We start from the raw sequence: 20,392 nt of genomic DNA, 5'->3' as shown, positions 1-20,392 counted from the left end.
TTCTGAAGGTCACTAGAATTGCTTCAGCCAGGCCCCTAGGTGGCACTACCAGGCTAGGAGCACCACAGACTAAATTCATGGCTTGGGGTTTTATGGACAAACTAAAAGATACAAATTTGGCCTGCCAGTGTATGCAAGGCCTGGCTTATGATTACATCTTAGAGAGAGGTCTGCCTCCTCACCTTGCTCTGTTAAACCACCCAAGCAACTTTCTTTGATGTCCCCTCCGGGTGGAGCTGGCTTGCTGCTGAGTCATCCTGACCCTGAGGGCAATATCTGGGGTCTCACCTGTATGTGAGGAAGGTTTCCTATTAGATTCCTAACCTTGAACAGACTCTATGTTTTGTCTTTTGTCCATACACCTCTTTTGGGATATCAGACAGGAGACACACTGGCTACACATGGGGCATGTTTTACTCATGCTGGAGCAGGAAGCTCTCAGAAGAGTAACTGATGTCTTGGAAGGCCGGGTTATAGAACTCATGCCATGTCATTTCCATCTACATTCCATTGGCCCAAACGAGTCATATGGTTAAGCCTAAAAATACCACAGGAAAATAATTTCATCTCAATAGTGGGAATAGTAGAAAGTAAATATTACTTGAATTATAATCTAAACTATCTCAACCCACACTTTTCTACACAAATATTCATTATAATTCTGTACAAAAAATATTCTCATCCCATCCTGAGGCCTCAAAACTTCCATTAATCACAGCATCAGGCTTGAAGTCCAGGATTTCAAGATCTGTATCAGCTGGGATATAGATGTACACACTAAACATACAAATTACTTGCCCCGTCTCCCTGTCCCAACCACAGTTGTGGAAAAGGGACAGGAAAACTATAATAAATACTATCAGTGGCAAAGAATGGGAATGGTAAAGTGGAGGAATGAGAGGTACATTGAAGTCACTGGCCCTTAGTAATTATAAAATTCTGGGCGCAAGTTACCAGACATCCCTACCCTGTGGGGAGGAAATAGTCCTTGTGAACCATTCCCCAGTTCACCATTGTCCACTGTTCTTGGCTCCACCCTCTGAGAGATCATTGCTTTTCCATCATTCTCCTTGGCCACTTCTGAAGAATACATCAAAGAAAATGCCCTGATGGTGCTTGATAGCTTTCTCAGCATGCTCAGCCTGCAGAAAGTTCAGGGCCCAGAGGTCTTTTTATCTCAAACAGAGTCACTGTCTTTTAGTCTATTGTGGTGATGCTTTTACCAATACCACTCTCAAAATCTTTGTGGGGGTCTTAGTCCTCGGGCTGCTAGAAGAGAATACCACAGACTGGGTGGCTTATAAACAACAGAAATTTATTCCCACAGTTCTGGAGGCTGGAAGTCCAACATGGCTGGGTTCTGGTGATGCCCTTTCAGAAAGGGCAAGGGAGTTTTCTCAGGCCTCTTTTATAAGCGCACTAATCTTACTATTCATGAAGGCTCCACCCTCATGACCTAATCATCCCCAAAGACCTACCTCTGAATACCATAATTTTGGGATTAGGATCTCAACATATGAATTTGGTGGTGGTGGTGGGGGGAGACAGAAACATTCACACCTTAGCAGTGGGCTTTCTATGTATTTGATTCCAAGTGCCAAAGTCATGAATCAGCTCCGTGTGCGAAAAACCACACCCAAAATTCTTTTCAAGACATGCCTCTGAATTTACTTTCAGCACATTAGGCTTCTACAGAAACATACTCTTAACCTTTATAGGAGCACCCTTATCCAGCTGAAAGGGCCTACCAAGTGCCACCCTAACAAAGTGTGTCACAGCTACATCTTCAATTGATATTTACCCTGAGTCCATGTCTTACTGGCCAAGTTTTAGATATGGACTTCCTGAGGTTGTATGGGTAATGGCCTCACATTTGATTGATTTAGAAAGTCTCATCTTCCAATGCTGCAACTTTTGCACTCTCACCATTGCTTCTAAATTCAGTTTGCAAATTGGTCATTTTCTTTTTTTTTTTTTTTAAAGATTTTATTTATTTATTTGAGAGAAAAAGCACACGCACAAGTGTGCACCATTGGGGGGTGAGGGCAGAGAGAGAGGGAGAAGCTGGCTTCCCCCAACATGGGGCTCAATCCCAGGACCCTGGCATCATGACCTGAGCCGAAGGCAGACACTTAACTGACTGAGCCACCCAAGTGCCCCGCAAATTGGTCATTTTCTGAGTGCATTTTTGTGATGTGTGGTAGAACCCTATCAAGTGAAGCTAGAAGCAACCAGCCCATGTTTTCAACATTTGCCTTATTCTTTTTACCCAAATGGTACAAGTTCATTAGATACACTTTCTTTCCCATAAATTACTCATAAGTTTACTAGGGCTGCCGTAACAAAGTACCAAAGACTGGGAGGCTTAAACATCAGAAATTTATTTTCTCACAGTTCTGGAGGCTAGAAGTCAAAAAACAAAACAAAACAAAACACTGTCAGCAGGGTTGTTTCTCTTCAAGTCACTCTCCTTGGCTTGTAAATGGCCTTCATTTCCCTGTGTCTTCACAGGGCCATTTCTGTGTCTGTTTCCTAATCTCTTCTTTTCATAAGGACCAGTCAGATTGGATTAGGCCCACCCATACAACATCATTTAACTTAATCACCTCTTTAAAGACCCTATGTCAAAATACAGACACATTAGAGATACTGGAGTTTAGGACTTCAACATATGACTTTGGAGGGACATAATTTAACCCATAACATTTACCAGAAGCAATTCTGTCAATTAATAATATAGATCCCTAACTTTTCAGCTTTGTTAAACAGTTTCTTACTACCCCACCACCTGGTCCCAAAGCAATGCCATATATTTCTGGGTTTTGTTATGAAGTACATCATTTCTAGGTACCAATTTTTGTATCCATCAATATTACCATAATAAGGCAATTACCACATTGCCACAAAAATGTAACCACCTCAACCTCTCTGTGACTTATGCTTATAACCACACTTATTTATTTATTTATTTATTTATTTATTTATTTATTATGTTAGTCACCATACATCATTAGTTTTTGATGTGGTGATCCACGATCCATTGTTTTCGTATAACACCCAATGCTCCATGCAGTACGTGCCCTCCTTAATACCCATCACCAGGCTAACCCATCCGCCCACCCCTCTCCCCTCTAAAACCCTGTTTGTTTCTCAGAGTCCATAGTCTCTCATGGTTCATCTCTGCCTCTGATTTCTCCCCCTTCATTTTTCCCTTCCTTCTCCTAATGTCCTCCATGCTATTCCTTATGTTCCACAAATAAGTGAAACCATATGATAATTGACTTTCTCTGCTTGACTTATTTCACTTAGCATAATCTCCTCCAGTCCCATCCATGTGGATGTAAAAGTTGGGTATTCATCCTTTCTGATGGCTGAGTAATATTCCATTGTATATATGGACCACATCTTTATCCATTCATCTGTGGAAGGGCATCTCGGCTCTTTCCACAGTTTGGCTATTGCAGACATTGCTGCTATGAACACTGGGGTGCATATGGCCCTTCTTTTCACTACATCTGTGTCTTTGGGGTAAATACCCAGGAGTGCAATTGCTGGGTCATAGGGTAGCTCTATTTTTCATTTTTTGAGGCACTTCCACACTGTTTTCCAAAGTGGCTGTACCAACTTGCATTCCCACCAACAGTGTAAGAGGGTTCCCCTTTCTCCACAACCTCTCCAACATTTGTTGTTTCTTTCCCTGTCCATTTTTGCCATTCTAACTGGTGTAAGGTGGTATCTCAATGTGGTTTTGATTTGGATTTCCCTGATGGCTAATGATGATGAACATTTTTTCATGTGTCTGTTAGCCATTTGTATGTCTTCTTCAGAGAAGTGTCTTTTCATGTCTTCTGCCCATTTTTTGACTTGATTATTTGTTTTTTGGGTGTTGAGTTTGAGAAGTTCTTTATAGATCTTGGATACCAGCCCTTTATCTGTAGTGTCATTTGCAAATATCTTCTCCCATTCTGTGGGTTGCCTCTTTGTTTTGTTGACTATTTCCTTTGCTGTGCAGAACCTTTTTATCTTGATGAAGCCCCAAAAGTTCATTTTTGCTTTTGTTTCACTAGCTTTTGGAGATGTATCTTGAAAGAAGTTGCTGTGGCCGATGTCAAAGAGGTTACTGCCTGTGTTCTCCTCTAGGATTTTGATGGATTCCTGTCTCACATTGAGGTCTTTCATCCATTTTGAGTTTATCTTTGTGTATGGTGTTAGAGAATGGTCGCGTTTCATTCTTCGGCATGTGGCTGTCCAATTATCCCAGCACCATTTATTGAAGAGACTATCTTTTTTCCATTGCATATTTTTTCCTGCTTTGTCGAAGATTATTTGACCATAGAGTTGAGGGTCCATATCTGGACTCTCTATTCTGTTCCATTGGTCTATATGTCTGTTTTTGTGCCAGTACCATGCTGTCTTGGTGATCACAGCTTTGTCATATAGCCTGAAATCGGGCAACGTGATGCCCCCAGCTTTGTTTTTCTTTTTCAACATTTCCTTGGTGATTCGGGGTCTTTTCTGATTCCATACAAATTTTAGGATTGTTTGTTCCAGCACTTTGAAAAATGTCATTGGAATTTTGATCGGGATGGCATTGAAGGTATAGATTGCTCTGGGTAGCATAGACATTTTAACAATGTTTATTCTTCCGATCCATGAGCATGGAATATTCTTCCATCTTTTTGTGTCTTCTTCAATTTCTTTCATGAGTGTTCTATAGTTCCTAGAGTATAGATCCTTTACCTCTTTGGTTAGGTTTATTCCGAGGTATCTTACGGTTTTTGGTGCTATTGTAAATGGAATCGTTTCTCTAATTTCTCTTTCTACAGTTGCATTGTTAGTGTATAAGAAAGCAACTGATTTCTGTGCATTGATTTTGTATCCTGCCACACTACTGAATGTGTTCTAGTAATTTTTTTAAATTACATCTCACTCTAGGTCTGTGGGTTGGTTGGGGTTTGGATGATTTTGACTAATCTTGCATCTAGGCTTCAGACTGGGGTTGGCTCTTCTCTACATGCTCCATTCTGAGCTTCAAGCTGAAAAGCCTGGGGCTCCTAGGGACATGTTGTACTCATGGATGCAGCAGGAGTGCAAGAGTGCAAGCCAAACAATGGAGGACATTTAAACCTCTGTTTCTATCATGCCTGCTAACATCCAGTCAGCCAAAGAAAGTCACAGGGCCAAGTGTGAAACCAAGGGGTGAAGAGGCATCTTTAGTTCATGACAAAAGCATGGCAAGAGTATGGATGAATCCTACTGCAGAGAATTAAGACGTAACAAATCTAACCTCTCTGTACACTTTCCTCAGATGATACTTGGATTTTGATCTGAGAATACCTTAAATCCATTTATTCCACTCCTGAGTTGCATACTATGGTTCTCATATATTTTAATTCTGATATTTTTTTCATCCCAGAAGGCATTATTATTTTTTGCTATGCAGTCAACTCTCATTTAGATTTACCAACACATTCTTCTTGAATTTTATTCTTCCTCTATCTCTGATTCACCATTTGAGATCATTTTATTTTTTTTTGCCTGAAGAAAATCTAGTAGTGTTTTTGGTTTGGGGGGGGTTCAGGTCTACTGGTAATGAATTTCCCCAGATCTCATTTGTCTGCAAATATCATTTCCCTTACATTCCTAAGGGATTTTTTTTTTTCAAATATAAAATCTAGGTTAGCAGGACTTTTTTTTTTCTTCTTCACACTTTGGAAGTATGATTCTTCTGTGTTCTGGTTTCTATTGTTTGAGAAGTCAGTTCTCAGCTAAATTACTGCTCCTTAGATAAAGTAGTCTGTCTTTTCACTCTGGCAGTTTTTAAGGTTTTTTTGTTTTTTAAGTTTTCAGCAGTTTTACTATGACATGCCTAAGTGTGGTTTGCTTTTTACAAATTCTGATTGAAGTCTGTAATAATTCTGGAGCCTGAGGCTTGATCTATTGCATCAATTTTCAAAAAAACTCTAAGCCATTATTTCTTCAGACATTGCTTCTGCCTCATCCTCTCCACTTCAAGGACTCCAATTACATGTATGTTAGATCTTGGTACTCTATCCTCTATATTTGTCTATATTCCGTATTTTCTACCCTATTCTCTCTGTGCTTTAATTTGGATATATTCCTCTGACCTAACTCTAGCTTTATTAGTTTCCTCTTTTCAGCTATGTATAACTTGCTAACAAACACTATCCATTGAATTTTTTACTTCAGTTATTTTTCAGTTACAGGATTTCCATTTGGTTCTTTTTTTTTTTTTTTTTTAAGATTTTATTTATTTGTGAGAGAGAGAATGAGAGACAGAGAGCATGAGAGGGAGGAGGGTCAGAGGGAGAAGCAGACTCCCTGCTGAGCAGGGAGCCCGATGTGGGACTCGATCCCAGGACTCCAGGATCATGACCTGAGCCGAAGGCAGTCGCTTAACCAACTGAGCCACCCAGGCGCCCTGGTTCTTTTTTTATAGTTCACAGGTCTGATAAAATTCTCAATCTTGTCTTTCATCCTCTTAACCATATTAAGCATAACCCTTATAAAGTCTTTGGGAAAACTGCATTACCTCGATTCTCTATAGATCTGTTTTTCTGTTATTTCTCTTGTTTTACAATCATTTATCTTATCTCCTTGGATGCCTATTTCTGATTGAGCATGATCACTGCCTAAGAACAATGGTAGAAACTATGTGAGGCCCATTATGAGGTTATCTCTCTCCCAAGAGAATTTATGTTTGCTGCTGGCAAGGACTGAAATGATTTGAATGGCGTCCCAAACAATTTGTGGTCCCCAAACAATACATTAGGGTACCTCCTTGGTGGTTCCCCGACTTAAACTTTGTCTACCTAGGGCATGAGTGTGATAAAAAAATGCTGCACAGAGTCCTAGCTTCTCAGCCATTCCTCTAGACTTGGCAGATGCGTCTCAGGAAAAAGCATCCCAAATGCCAGGCCAACCTCTCATTTCCTTTTTCTCTTGGATACTGGCTTCATCATTATTCATTCCCTTGTTAGTTCTCTGATGCTTCCTGGAAACAGAAGTCCTCCATGGGCTTTTTAATTTCACTTATCTGACAGCCTCATGGGAATTTTAATTTGGATATAACATGTTTCCTGTGCCAGTGATTAAGTTTTGTCTTTCAGCTCTATCTTTCCTTCCCCTCATATAAACTGCCTTGTGGTGCTGGGGCTGAGACTCTGGAAGCAAATATTTCTGTGCTGGTAAATATTCCATTAGACTCTACCCGTAAGGACACTGGAGAGTGACTACAGGATCTGTTCCTGTGAGCATTACCTCAGCTATACTTCTTCAAGAGCAGATTCTTCCCACAGAAGAGGCTGAATCCAGTCTGAAGTTTTTCAATTGCAGAACCAGCCTCAGGGCATCTTCTTCTCAGAGCTCTGGCTGCTAGCTCCACTGACCCTCACTAGCAGTGTACATACAAGTCCTATAGAGACCCCTCCTCTAGGCTTAGAGACCCTGGCCCTAGCTGGCCAATCAATCTGTCTCCCCAGAGGCCTGACTTCCAGCTCTACAGAGGCCCTCCTCTAAGTTGGAATATTTTCAGGTCCTATTTATCTTTGAGCTCCACGAGTGGTAGCTAATGCCTACACTTGTACCTCCATGACAACTTGGGGTTCCTGTTTTACCCTTCCAGCTATTTGGTTAATAATGGTATTTCATGTTAACCTTTTTTTTTTTTTAATTCAATTTCCTCTGTTCAAATAACTAGCGTGATTTCTGTCTCCTGACTGGTTTCTGACTGACAGTTCCCATCCTTATCCTGCCTCTATTCTCATTTTATTTACCTCACAGCATGATTAGATAATTTTGGGCCCACTTACAATATTGTGCCAAGGCTTTACTGTACTCTTACATTTGGCATTTCTAGAATTTCCATTTGGTTATTTTTCAAACCTGTTTGGGTCATTCTTTATAGTTTCAGGTTTCCTGCATGTATTTTCCCACATGTATTTTTAAGCTGTAGCTTAACTCTCTTAACATATTGAATATAGTAATTTAAAAGTTGTTTGTAATAATTTCATTTTCTCAACCTCCGTGAGTCTGTATCTGTTTCTTGGTCTTCCTGGTTCTTTCTTGTGGTGGCTCGTTTCCCTGAGTGGTTTTGTGGCTGGCTGGCTGGCTGGCTATCTGTCTGTCTGTCTATCTATCTATCTATCTATCTATCTATCATTTTTACCATGAGCTGCTAGTTTTCCTTGGAATTTTATTTGTAGGATGAAAGTCTGCAAGAATAACTGCAGAATAGATACCTTAGGCAGAACACTAAAGTATACATGCATAAATATCATCAAATTGCCCTCCTCATACCCCTCCACCACAGCATTATCCAAGTTTTTGACCTGCTGATAGGTACAAAATTTATATACAAAAAATATATAAAATATATAAAATTTATAAATATATATATGCAAGTCACTGACCAGTGCTGAGAATACTAGAATCCTTCTCAAATCAGAATGTTCAGTTCCTGGGCGCCTGGGTGGCTCAGTCATTAAGCATCTGCCTTCGGCTCAGGTCATGATCTCAGCGTCCTAAGATCGAGCTCTGCATCTGGCTCCCTGCTCCGCAGGAAGCCTGCTTCTCCCTCTCCTGCTCCCCCTGCTTGTGTTCCCTCTCTCGCTGTGTTTCTCTCTGTCAAATAAATAAATAAAATCTTTAAAGAATAAAAATAAAATTAAAAAAAAAGAATGTTCAGTTCCATTACAAGTACAGACACACAGCGAGGTCTGGACTTATTAAGAATCCTATCATTTTGTTTAACCACAATTTTCTTTTTTTTTTTTTTTTTTAAGATTTTATTTATTTATTTGAGAGAGAGAATGAGATAGAGAGAGCATGAGAGGGGGGAGGGTCAGAGGGAGAAGCAGACTCCCTGCTGAGCAGGGAGCGCGATGCGGGACCCGATCCCGGGACTCCAGGATCATGACCTGAGCCGAAGGCAGTCACTTAACCAACTGAGCCACCCAGGCGCCCCATAACCACAATTTTCTTGAAATTATTTTTTCTAGGATGTAAATTTTTAGTTTTGACCCTCCAAAAGCCCCCCCCCCTTTTGGGGGGAATGGTAATTTAGGGAGCAATACTAATTAATACTAAGAATTTATATGTTTGGTGCGAAGGGTACTTGGGGTCACAGGCATAATTGCCAAAATGGAGAGATTTGGGTGGTACTACCCATAGCAAAAGCCAGCTCGATTGTTAGATGGTGAGGCTACACAGATGTTGAAAGGGCAGTCTGCAAGGGTTCTTGGTTAGTACTGAAAAAGAGATTTCATTTGAAAATGAGCAGTGTTTCTTCTTTAACATATTTTTGGACGATACTAGATTGTGAAGCCATTGTGCAGATAATTGCACACTGTGGTATTCACGGTGGACTATTAATTTCTTAAAATTACCAGTGAGCAACCGGAAGCATACAGGGTATCGATTACACTGTGGGAATGCTTACACAGAATGCCAAAGGCTTTCCCTTCCCTGACAAACCTCTTTTATGCAGCTGAGCCATCTGCATGCAAAACACATCTTCAGATGGTGCCTCAGAAAACAACTGACCGCTGGGCAAAGCAGGTGTGGGCTCTAGTTCCGGAACTGCTACTACTATTGTGCGACCACAGGCAATCCAGGTGACCCTCAGTGGCCTTTGGTTGGTCATCTGCTGCTAGATGTGATCTTTGCAGGCTCTCCGCCCTGATATTCTGATACAGCACACTCTATAGGAATTACATGAGCCAGGAAAGATGTTCCCTACAGGAGCGAGGGCTGAGCCTTGTGCACTCATCTGCACACATACTTCCCACGCTCCTTTCACGGTGCTTTTGGCACATCTGTGCCTGAATAAAAAAGAGTGTCCCTGAAACAACTGTCCAGAGTTTGAGGTAGAACTTCCCCCACTGCCCGCCACGCCCAACACATGGAAGGCTCTAGGCAAGGGCAGTCCCGGAACTTGGTTTACCTCTTGTGAAAACCCTATCCCTCAGGAAACTTGCTGAGGGCAGCCCACGCCTAGTGCCCGTCCGCGCACACTTGTCCTGGGCACTGCGACCAGAGACTCGGTCCACCTTCCAGCGCACACCAGTCCTGAGCATCCGCGGGGAGCAGCCCCCTACCGGTTCCACCTTTCCACGTACACCTGTCCCAGGCACTGGCCAGGGTTTAGCCCGGAACCCCTCCACCGTCCCACGCACACCTGTCCGGGGCACCAGCTGGGGGTTAGTCCGGGACCCCGCCACCTTCCCGCGCACACCTGCCCTGGGCACCTCCCCAAAGCAGCGCAGGCCGACTGGTTCTTGCTCCCGGGTGCCGGAAGTGCGGATACGCGCGGGACTACTTTTCGCGGACCCTCAAGCGGCGGGCGGAGGGATCCCGCGCAGGGTTCGTGCGGGGAGAAGCGCGTGCGGGCCGGAGAGTCGGCCAATGCGCCTGCGCGGCCGTCGCCGCCGCCACCCCCGCTCTCGCCGCGCGTCTGCCCGCGTGAGGAGAGCTACAGCCACGGCCGCTACCGCCTCGGTGTCCGTCTCCGCTGTCTCCTCGGCCCTGCGCCCGCTATGGCGCAGATCCTCCCCATCCGTTTCCAGGAGCACTTCCAGGTGAGACCCGGGCTCCGGCGCCGAGGCCGGGCAGGCTATAGGGCGGGTCGCGCGCTCCGTCCTGTCAGCCGCGCCCCCCGCCGCCCCGCCTCCCGGGGGACCGGGCGGGGGCCGCTGACTGGCCGGCCACCCAGACCCCTGGCCCCTGGCCCTGGGCCCCGACTCCGATGGACGCGGCGCTGCACACAGATCCGGGCGGGCCAGGGTGGGCGGGTCGGTGTCGAGGCGCGCCGGCCGGTGCAGTGGCAGGGCGCGGTGGCCCGCACGTGCGGCCCCGCCAGGTGTGCTGGTCGCTGAAACCCGTTATCCGGTAGCGACGGTAGTCCTCGGGCGGCTCAAACCTCGGTGGCATGCTGAGAGCGCCGGGTGATGGAAACCTACGATCTGCCGCAATGTCCCCTTTCAGTGCTTCTGGGAACTGTAACTAGACTTACGAGCAGTGCACTCGGATTCCAGTCGCAAGCTTTATAATTCTAAAATCTGAGTCTGAGCCTCATTTCCCCTTTTGCGTCTCTCGATTCTCACCTCTGAGTTTGCGTCTGTTGGCTACCGAAGTCACTGGAGTGGTTTCGTGGGGGAAAGGATCGTCAAATCGTGGGACCAAAGAGGAAGAGGGATCATGGTGTGTTTTAATAAGATCCTTTCAATGCAATAACACCCCCCAAAGTTTAGCTTTTTATTGAGGTCCCAGTTTGTTGTATCTCCAGCTCTCCTAATAGTTGTGCCTCAGGGAAATAAAGATTGGCTGCCGGTGTTTGACCGAGGGTTGTGTACTGGCACGGTGTACAGTGCTTCACTCACATCACACGCATGTGTCACACCTGTGAAGGGTGATATGGTTCTCATTTTACAGGTGAGGAGGTGGGGTAGATGAATAGTTGCCCTTGGCTCTGTGCTTTATGTTAAATCATCACAATCCTGGGGCGCGTGAGTGGCCAAGTCCGTTAAGCTCTGACTCTTGATCTCAGCTCAGGTCTGGATCTCAAGAGTTGTGAGTTGGAGACCCCACCCCCCACCCCGTGTCTCCATGGGCTGGGCATGGAGCCTACTTAAAAAAAAAAAAAAATCATTACAATCCCATAAGATCCATATGATTTTCTCTGTTTTCTAGGTGAGGAAACCAACGCACAATGATGTTAAATAAGTTGTCCAGTCATTCAGCAAGTAAGAGCAGGATTCAGACTCAGGTCTTTGTGACTACACTGCGGGATTGCCAGGAATGTGGTGAATTGGAAGGTCTTTTTTTTTTTTTTTCCACAGCACATAGGAGTATAGTGACCAGTCAGATCCTCTTATTATGCATATTGGAAACTTAATCCCTAGAGTATTCCTCTGTGGTCACTTGGTTAGTGATACAGCTGTGGTTGTGTCACGGTAGAAGTCTCCTGAACACCCATCTCTTGACAGTAATGTGAAATAACAAAATACTACTGCTGCTACTAATTAGAACAATATAATAATATGTATGAGCCAATTTATTGAACCATTTCTCTTGCTAATCACTATACTATGTATTTTATAAATTTTATTTAATTTAGTATTTATCATAACAGGCACAGAGTTATAGATAACTGAGGCAGAGAGAGAGTAAGCAGTAAAGGTAAAATTACACAACTAGTCAAGTGACAGCTTGAGTTCTAACTCAGATCTCTGACTCCAAAGCCTGTGCTTTAGCCACTAAATATGTTCTCTTCAAAAGGCAAGGAATCAGTAGGGCATTTTAAATTTCTATCCAAGTTCATAATGTCTTGAAGAAATCTTATTACGTGGAAAATGCTTGTGACTTGATAACGTACAGGTCATGTAAATGTGGTTTGTGGTCTCCAGCATTAACCAGCTGTTGAGATTGCTCTGCACTCCTTGTTTTTCTAGTCTATACGCTCTCCCTTAACTGCAGACATTTCAAAATTTCCGCTTGTTCCTTAAATCCCTGATCCCGCCACTCCCCCTTGCTGGCAGCAGATGATTAGAGAAACAGAAGCCATAAACTGGGATATTCCTCACCTTCATGCCTGCAGCCTTACAAACTTGTCTGCAGTTGCCCCTTTCTGCCTTCCTGTTTTCTCAAAAGTGGGTTTTTTTTTTCTCTTGCATGTGTTCTGGATCCTACATCCTTCCCCCTTTTAATAGGGAGTTGCTCAGTAGCATCTTCTCTTTCCTATGTTTTCATCCATTCCCTCTTAGTGGCTTCTTCTATGTTTGTGTTTAACCATGTTCATATCTCTTCTGTCTTTACACAAACTTCTCCCTCTCCCCTGTCCCCTTGAAGCTCTTACCTCACAGCCAGACATCATGAAAGAATGACCTTATCCCTCCATCACTTCCCTTATATTCCTTAATAACCTGCAGTCTGGTTTTTGCCCCCACTGTTCCCCTGCATCTGTTCTTGCCAAGGTCACAAGTTGTCATGCAGACTTTATTGTAAAGGACCAGATAGTGTATAGGTTAGGCCTTTGAGGGCCATGTATTGTCTCTTGTCATATAATCTCCCACCCCCCCTTTTTAAAATTTTGTGAGAAGTGTAAAACCCATTTTTAGTTGGGCTATACAAAAACAGTCTGTAGTTTGCCAGCCTCTGCTACAAAAAAGATGAATTCAAACCCCAGCATCACAAACATCTTCTACAGTTGACACTGTGCTTTACTGCCTCCTCATGACCCTTTCTTTGTTGCTTTTGGTCATACCACAGTCTCCCAGGGTTTCTCTTCTCTCTCTGCCCACACCCCAGTTTCCTTTGTGGGCTCCTCTCATGAATAAACCTGGGGTCTGTCTTGAGCCCCTTTATTTTTTCATTTTGTATGCTCTACTGGCTGATTTGTATGTATTCCCATATGCTCAGTGTTCCCAGGCAGGCTGCATATTTTTGCTGAGCCTCAGAGATGCATGTAGGAGAGACAATAGCAGGCTCTGGTTAAGAGCACAGACTGAGGACAAACGGAAGGGTTTGAATCTGGTCTCAGGCACTTACTGGCCAAGTGAATTTGGGCTATTTTTGTAGCCTTTTTGTGTGTCCATCTCTACATCTATAGTATAGAGATAAAAGGGATAGTTTTTACCTCATAGAGCTATTATGACATTTTGAGTTAATAAATGTGATAAATGTAAGGTGTGGGACGGTGTCTGGAACATAATAAAATGTTCTGTTCTTGTCAGTTGTTACTGCCATTATGACAGCTGTCTGTTGGAGAAGGACATTGGACGATCCATAGGTTCTTCAAACACATCATGTTCCAAAATAGGGTTCTTCTTTCTCCCCAAATGTGTATCTTCTCCAGTTTCCAGCCAGGAACCTAGGAGACAGCCATGACTTCTCCCTCACCTGTTGGTGCTTCTTCCTATGTATTTTGGGCATTATTCTGCCACTCTTAGCATGACCAACATGACCCTGGCCTATGCCAACATTGCTTACGTAGATGGCTGCACTAACTTTGTCTCTGGTCCTCTACCTCCAGTCTTGCCTTCCCCATTCTCTAGAAAAGAGGTTTTCTCAAAGGCTAAACATCTGCTTAAAGTTTGTCAGTGAATGCTTCCTTTTTGCTTCCAAGATGAAAATGCCAGACTCCCCAATGCCCTATAAAGCCCTGCCTAATCCAGCACCTGCTCAGCTCTTTTGCTGCTCCCCATCTTGTCCTTCAAGACCTTCTCTGGAGCCCAACACTCTTACCTGTGGGCTTTTGCACATGTTATTGCCTCTTTCCAGAACATTCTTCCCCCCACTCTTTTTTATTTTAATTTTAATTTGTATTTATTTGAGAGAGCACACACGCGCAAGTGTATGAGCAGGGGGTAGGGGCAGAGGGAGAAGCAGACTCCCCACTGAGCGGGGAGCCCAATGCCGGACCTCTGGGATCATGACCTGAGCTGAAGGCAGATGCTTAACTGACTGAGCCACCCAGGCACCCTCTTCCCCTCACTCTTCTTACCCAGCCAAGTCCTACTTAGCCTTCTGCTTAAATGACAGGAAGCTGTCCCTGACATGTCAGAATTAGGAGGCTTTATTGTGTGCCCCCATAGCTTTGGGGCTTCCCTCATGATGGCCCTAACTGCATGGTGTATAGGTGGTTACTTTCGCTACTGGGCTGCAAGCTCAGGATCTCCTCCTATCTGCAGTTGTATTCCCACTGCCCAGTACATAACAGGCCCTGAGATCTTTGAAGGAATGAAGCCAATTTCTTACTGAAATGTTTGTATTATCAGTGACTGGTTAGTTGTAATGTAGATTGTCTAATGACAGTTTGTAGACTTTTCTGCATATTTGCCCTCCGTATAGCTCACCTGTGACCAGTTTACTGTTAAGTCTACTTTATTAAGAATACTCCTGCTTATCTCACATTTTGTTCCCCACCACGCTGTGTCTACCATATCACTTTCTATTTTGTGAATCTAATTATCTTCTGTTTTTAATTTTGGTTTGTTTCATATGAAAATTCTTGGGCCAGATTTTCCCCAGAGGAAAAAATAGTTTTATAATGGCCAGTGGGGAATTAGATATCAGCATATAGGGGGTGCCTGAGTGGCTCAGTCGGTTGGGCCTCCAACTCTTGATTTCGGCTGGAGTCATGGGATTGAGCCCCATGGGGGGCTGGATGCACAGCAGGGGTTTCTGCTTGGGATTCTCCCTCCCCCCTCCCTCTGCTCCCCCCTCTGGAAGATAATAAATCTTTAAAAAAGAAAAAAAGCAGATCAGTGTATAGGAACTTTTATTCTACAGTCAACTTTTCAGGAATGTACCCAAAGCAGAAGCTGTACTTCTATATCTAGTGCACTATAATAAAGCTTTCTTCTACTTCAGCTTGAGATTGTAGCAATTTATTTAACTTTACTTATCCTGTCACCCTAGTTTTGAGAGGAGGACTAGTTCTGCAGAAATACTTTTCTTCTATGCACTGTTTGAACTTTTTTGTATTCAGATATCTAAGTTTGAAGGTTGTTGCTATTTATGCTGAGAATGGAAAAAAGCTAAAGGGCTAAGAATCGATGACACCTTGATTCAAAAGAGGAATAGTTGTTTGTAAGAGTTTTGAAATGTGAAACAGCTCAACACAGAGAACATATAAATGCATCCCTCAAGGTTTTGATATGTAGCATATCTCTGAGGTGATGTTCTTAACAGATACAGAGTCTGCCAAGGGAATCTATGTAAGTTGTAGGAGCGAGGTGGTCACTAGTCTTAATCAGTGCTTCCCAGCCTAGGCTGGGAAACACCTCTATAGGCGCCCACCTTAAACATTAAATCAGAATCTCTGAGAGGTGAGAACTTTGGCCTTTCTTTCCAGGTGAGTCTCACATGCAGTTAGATTGAATCAATCTTCTAATCATTATTCATAATTAAAGAAAGAGATTGATGTTTGAAGCCTTTTACACATGAGTAGGGAAGGCAAAACTCTAAGGAGTAGATTGAGCTTGAATTGAAAACAGACATGTGCACGTGTGTCTGCTGGAGAGGCCCCAGGGAGTCACTCTGAAAAGTGACACTGTACTCACAGCCTAGTACATACTTGGTTTATGTTGCCATTACATAGCCATCGTATTTTGTGAAATGTTTTTTGTTATACTAAGACAAACAACAGTAGGCTCCTTGTGTACTGAAATTGTTGTGCACCCATGTAAAATGTTTTTAAGGTCTTGTGTAAGCTGTTAAATTTTGCCTTGGGTGGATATGATTCTTGTATTGGAAGTAGATACTGGGCTAGTCACTTACCTTCTGACTTTCTTATTTACGAAGTGAAGAGAGTAACCACACAATCACCCAGGGTGTGTGGAAGGGTCAGCCTTTGCGAGAATATCCACAACAGTGACATGGTAATTGAGCAAATATTAAATGAATTCGGACAGGTCCTCCTTGGAAGAATCAGTTATCACCATAGAACATATTTAAATGTTCAAAATCCCCAAACTGCACAAGTACTTTTTGAGTTTATTGGGTTAAAAGAGTTACAGTGTGCTAGGAGGATCTTAGTCAAGGTCCCTTTCCACCAGGTTCTTGAGCAAAGTCTGTAACTAGGGCAAAGTCTGTCTGGAATAAGCTTTAAAGTAATACATATACATAGGAAGAATAGCCCCAAATAGAACATATAAATGAAAATTAAACCTTTCTGGACACCTGGGTGGCTCCATCGGTTAAGCTTCTGCCTTTGGCTCAGGTCATGATCCCAGGGTCTTTTTTTTTTTTTTTTTAAGATTTTATTTATTTATTTGACAGAGAGATAGAGAGCACAAGTAGGCAGAGCAGGCAGGGGGAGAGGGAGAAGCCGGCTCTCCTGCTGAGCAGGAAGCCCGACGCAGGGCTCGATCCCAGGACTCCGGGATCATGACCTGAGCCGAAGGCAGCCGCCTAACCGACTGAGCCACCCAGGCGCCCCATGATCCCAGGGTCTTGGGATGGAGCTCCACATCAAGCAGTTCTAAGGGGGAAGTTTATAGTAATAATGCCTATATTAAGAAAAAATAAACAACCTAACTTTATATCTCAAGGAACTAGATGAAGAGGTATAAACCAGGGGCGCCTGGGTGGCTCAGTCTTTAAGCGTCTGCCTTCGGCTCAGGTCATGATCCCAGGGTCCTGGGATCGAGCCCCGCATCAGACACCCTGCTCCATGGGAAGCCTGCTTCTCCCTCTACCTGCTGCTCCCCCTGCTTGTGCGCTTGCTCTCTCTCTCTCTTTCTCTCTGATAAATAAATATATAAAATCTTTTAAAAAAGGAAAAAAGAAAATTAAACCTTTATGTTCAAACACTGGGTCTCTTTTCCCAGAAGAAACTACTATTAAGGAAACCATTATATCTTTCAAAAAATGATTAAAAGAATCCTGTTATAAAATTCCCCTCCTTTTGCTATTGTAACTTAACAGAGTTTGAAGATCTTTCTTTTAAGATTACATGCAGATTGCAGCATGTATTTGACAGTATTGCTTACTAATATCCTTCTGGGGCAGTAGTTGTTGACACCTGTCACCCCATCCTGTAAGTATTTCTTTGCTTTCCCTTGCTGTTTCACTAAATCTATTCCTTTCATCTGTTCTATATTTTCTTCTTTTGCTTCTCTTACTTGAGGCCTGCTGGCGGCCTCCATGCCAGGGAGAGATTACGATCTCTCTTGGCTGGCTGAAGAAGGATGCCGCAGAGCTGGGCTAGCAAAGTTCAATGACAAAATTAGACTCCAAGCAGATCTTGACAGGCTGGAATCCAACTAGTTGACATTTAACAGGTATAAATATAGGGTCTTATGCATTGGTTTTAAAATACAGAAAACCTACATTGGTGTAATTTGAGAGAAGTTCTGTAAAGCACAATACGAATGTAATTTTTAAAGTACCCTGAACTAACCTAGTCCTAGACTTTTAGGTTAGTTCTAGAAAAGACCCCAGTATCATCATTTTTCATAGGTCCTCATTTACAAAGCTCCCTCTTTAGGCTAGGAAAAAGCTTGCTGGTAAGTTTGACATATAAAATACATATTTTTAAGTTACTTTAAATTATTTTCTTGACTGCCTAAAACTTGTAACTTCTTTACTAATTAATTATTGAACATCCATGTGCTGGTACAGTGATAAGGCAGTGAATGAGCCTGAAGAGACATATACAGAAGGAGAAAGGACTAGCATCTTCAAAGACAAGAGGCCTGAAAACCTGGGATGTTCAGTGCAACTGGAACATTTTGGCTCTTTGATATGGGCAATTGGTGTTTTCACCAACAGCCCTGTGTAAACACAGCTGCAACCCTCCCAGTCAGACTGCTGTCCCTAAGCCCCTTAAATATAGAAACCACAGGACTGTTGGATGAGTAATTTCTTTTTATGTTTTCCCCAGTGTCAGATTTGAATTTGGATTCATTTAATTGCAGGTCTTGAGAACAGAAAAGGATTATTAGATAGTATCCTGTGTACTTTTGCTTAACTCGTATATGGACTGTTATAAGTGTATATCTAGGTTACCTTTCAGAATAATTATTATAGGAATCAGGAGTCCTTAGTTATAGCTGCTAACTAATGAGAAAACATTGCTTTGAGCACACCACTTCTCTGGGATTCTGTTTCTGCATATGGAGTAAAGCTCAGTGGTACTTGATATTTTATTTACTTATTTATTTATTTATGACTTATTTATTTAGAGAGAGAAAGAGTATGCATGCACGGGGGGAGAGGGAAAATCCGAAGCAGATCCCCCCTCTCGTTGAGTGGAGCCCGCCAAGAGACTTGATCCCGCTACTTGAGATCATGACCTGAATCGAAATCAGGAGTCGGAGGCTCAACTGACTGAGCATCCAGGCACCCCAGTATTTGATATTTTGGATGTAAAAGTTATTTTTGTGGGATTGTCCTGTGTTTGGCATCCCTGGCCTTAGCCCAGTAAATGCTAGTAGTGTTTTCTAGTCACTGTGCAATTCAAATTGCCCCTGTTTCCAAAGACTACAGGATACCACCCCTGGTTGAGAACCACCATCTTCCTTTTTTCTAGTTCTAATAGTCTCTGACTTATTTTTGGATGCACTGTTTTCAGTGTCTTGGTTTGCGAGGTACTTTTACCTTTTCCAAATGCCATGAATGTGTGTATATGCTCTTGTGTGAGGAACTGGACTCAGTCACTAATATTTAAGAATGTACCATGCTCAAGAGATTGGGTACAAATATTTCTTGATATTTGGAGTTGAAATCAGAATGTTGCCATATTAACCCAACATGATCCCCAAACTAAGAATAAAGTGAAAATTTAGAAAATATAGGCCCACTTAAGTGAATGCCTCTGAAATGTAAAGATTTGACAGTGTTGGGTGTTGGGTGCTTGAGTGTTAGGGTGCTCTGTAAATGTTACTAGATGCTTATATAGTATAATGCTTATAATAATTCATAATAAAAAAAGGAGACTGTGTAGGTCTCCTGGGAACTTTCACCCCGTTCCCCACCCCCCCGGCTTCTGCTCCCAAGGATACTTTTCATTGTCCTCTTATCAGCAACTTCATACAGTTCAACCTAATAGTAATCATTAGTCTCCACAGTCTGTGGGTTCTGGATAGTGTGACTATATCTTATGAACTTATGTTTTCAGAGTCTGGTTAGTGGCTAGTAGGTAGTATGTATTCAGTACTTATTTATAGAATGAATGTATGAAAATTACTTGCTATGAAAAAGTCTCAACTTTCATTCACTACACTACATTTACGGCCTTAAGCTGGTACTTCAGATGTGTGAAAATAAAATGTGAATTTCAAACAACTCAGTGTTGTGGTTCAGAGCACAAGCTGTCTCCATCCCTGATCAGCATTGTGACTTTGGGAAGATTTCTTAACCTAAAAGCCTTGTGTTGCACTAGTGTAAATTGTGCATGGCATAACTTGCCTCCTGAGTTAGCAGAAAGGTCAGATGAGGTGACCTGTTGTCCTGCAGCCCGTTCCACTCAGCAGCTGGAATATTCAATAGTGCTAGACTCTGTACCACAAAAAACAAATAAGATATAGTCCATGCTTCTTAATCAAGATAGAAAGCTTCTGCACAGCAAAGGAAACAGTCAACAAAACAAAGAGGCAACCCACGGAATGGGAGAAGATTTTTGCAAATGATACTACAGACAAAGGGCTGATATCCAAGATCTATAAAGATCTATAAGAACTTCTCAAACTCAACATCCAAAAAAACAAATAAGTCAAAAAATGGGCAGAAGACATGAACAGACACTTCTCCAAAGAAGACATACAAATGGCTAACAGACACATGAAAAAAGGTTCATCATCATTAGCCATCAGGGAGATTCAAATCAAAACACATTGAGATACCACCTTACACCAGTTAGAATGGCAAA

At 42.8% G+C, this 20,392-nt stretch overlaps 1 protein-coding gene across 2 annotated transcripts in view; it reads left to right on the top strand.

The window, feature by feature from the left end:
- Positions 1 to 10,396: 10,396 nt before the first annotated feature.
- CLTCL1 (clathrin heavy chain like 1) overlaps positions 10,397 to 20,392 on the top strand; it is a 100,396-nt gene continuing 90,400 nt past the window's right edge. For both annotated transcript variants that reach the window (XM_032398546.1, XM_032398545.1), the window contains exon 1: positions 10,397 to 10,598. In XM_032398546.1, coding sequence (XP_032254437.1) covers positions 10,557 to 10,598 — 42 coding nt within the window. In that variant the 5' untranslated portion in view covers positions 10,397 to 10,556. The remainder of the gene's footprint in view (positions 10,599 to 20,392) is intronic.

Source organism: Phoca vitulina, unplaced genomic scaffold (genome assembly GCF_004348235.1).
Source record: "Phoca vitulina isolate PV1807 unplaced genomic scaffold, GSC_HSeal_1.0 scaffold117, whole genome shotgun sequence".
In the NCBI taxonomy this organism is placed as follows: domain Eukaryota; kingdom Metazoa; phylum Chordata; class Mammalia; order Carnivora; family Phocidae; genus Phoca; species Phoca vitulina.
This window is presented reverse-complemented; position numbering and strand designations above follow the sequence as displayed.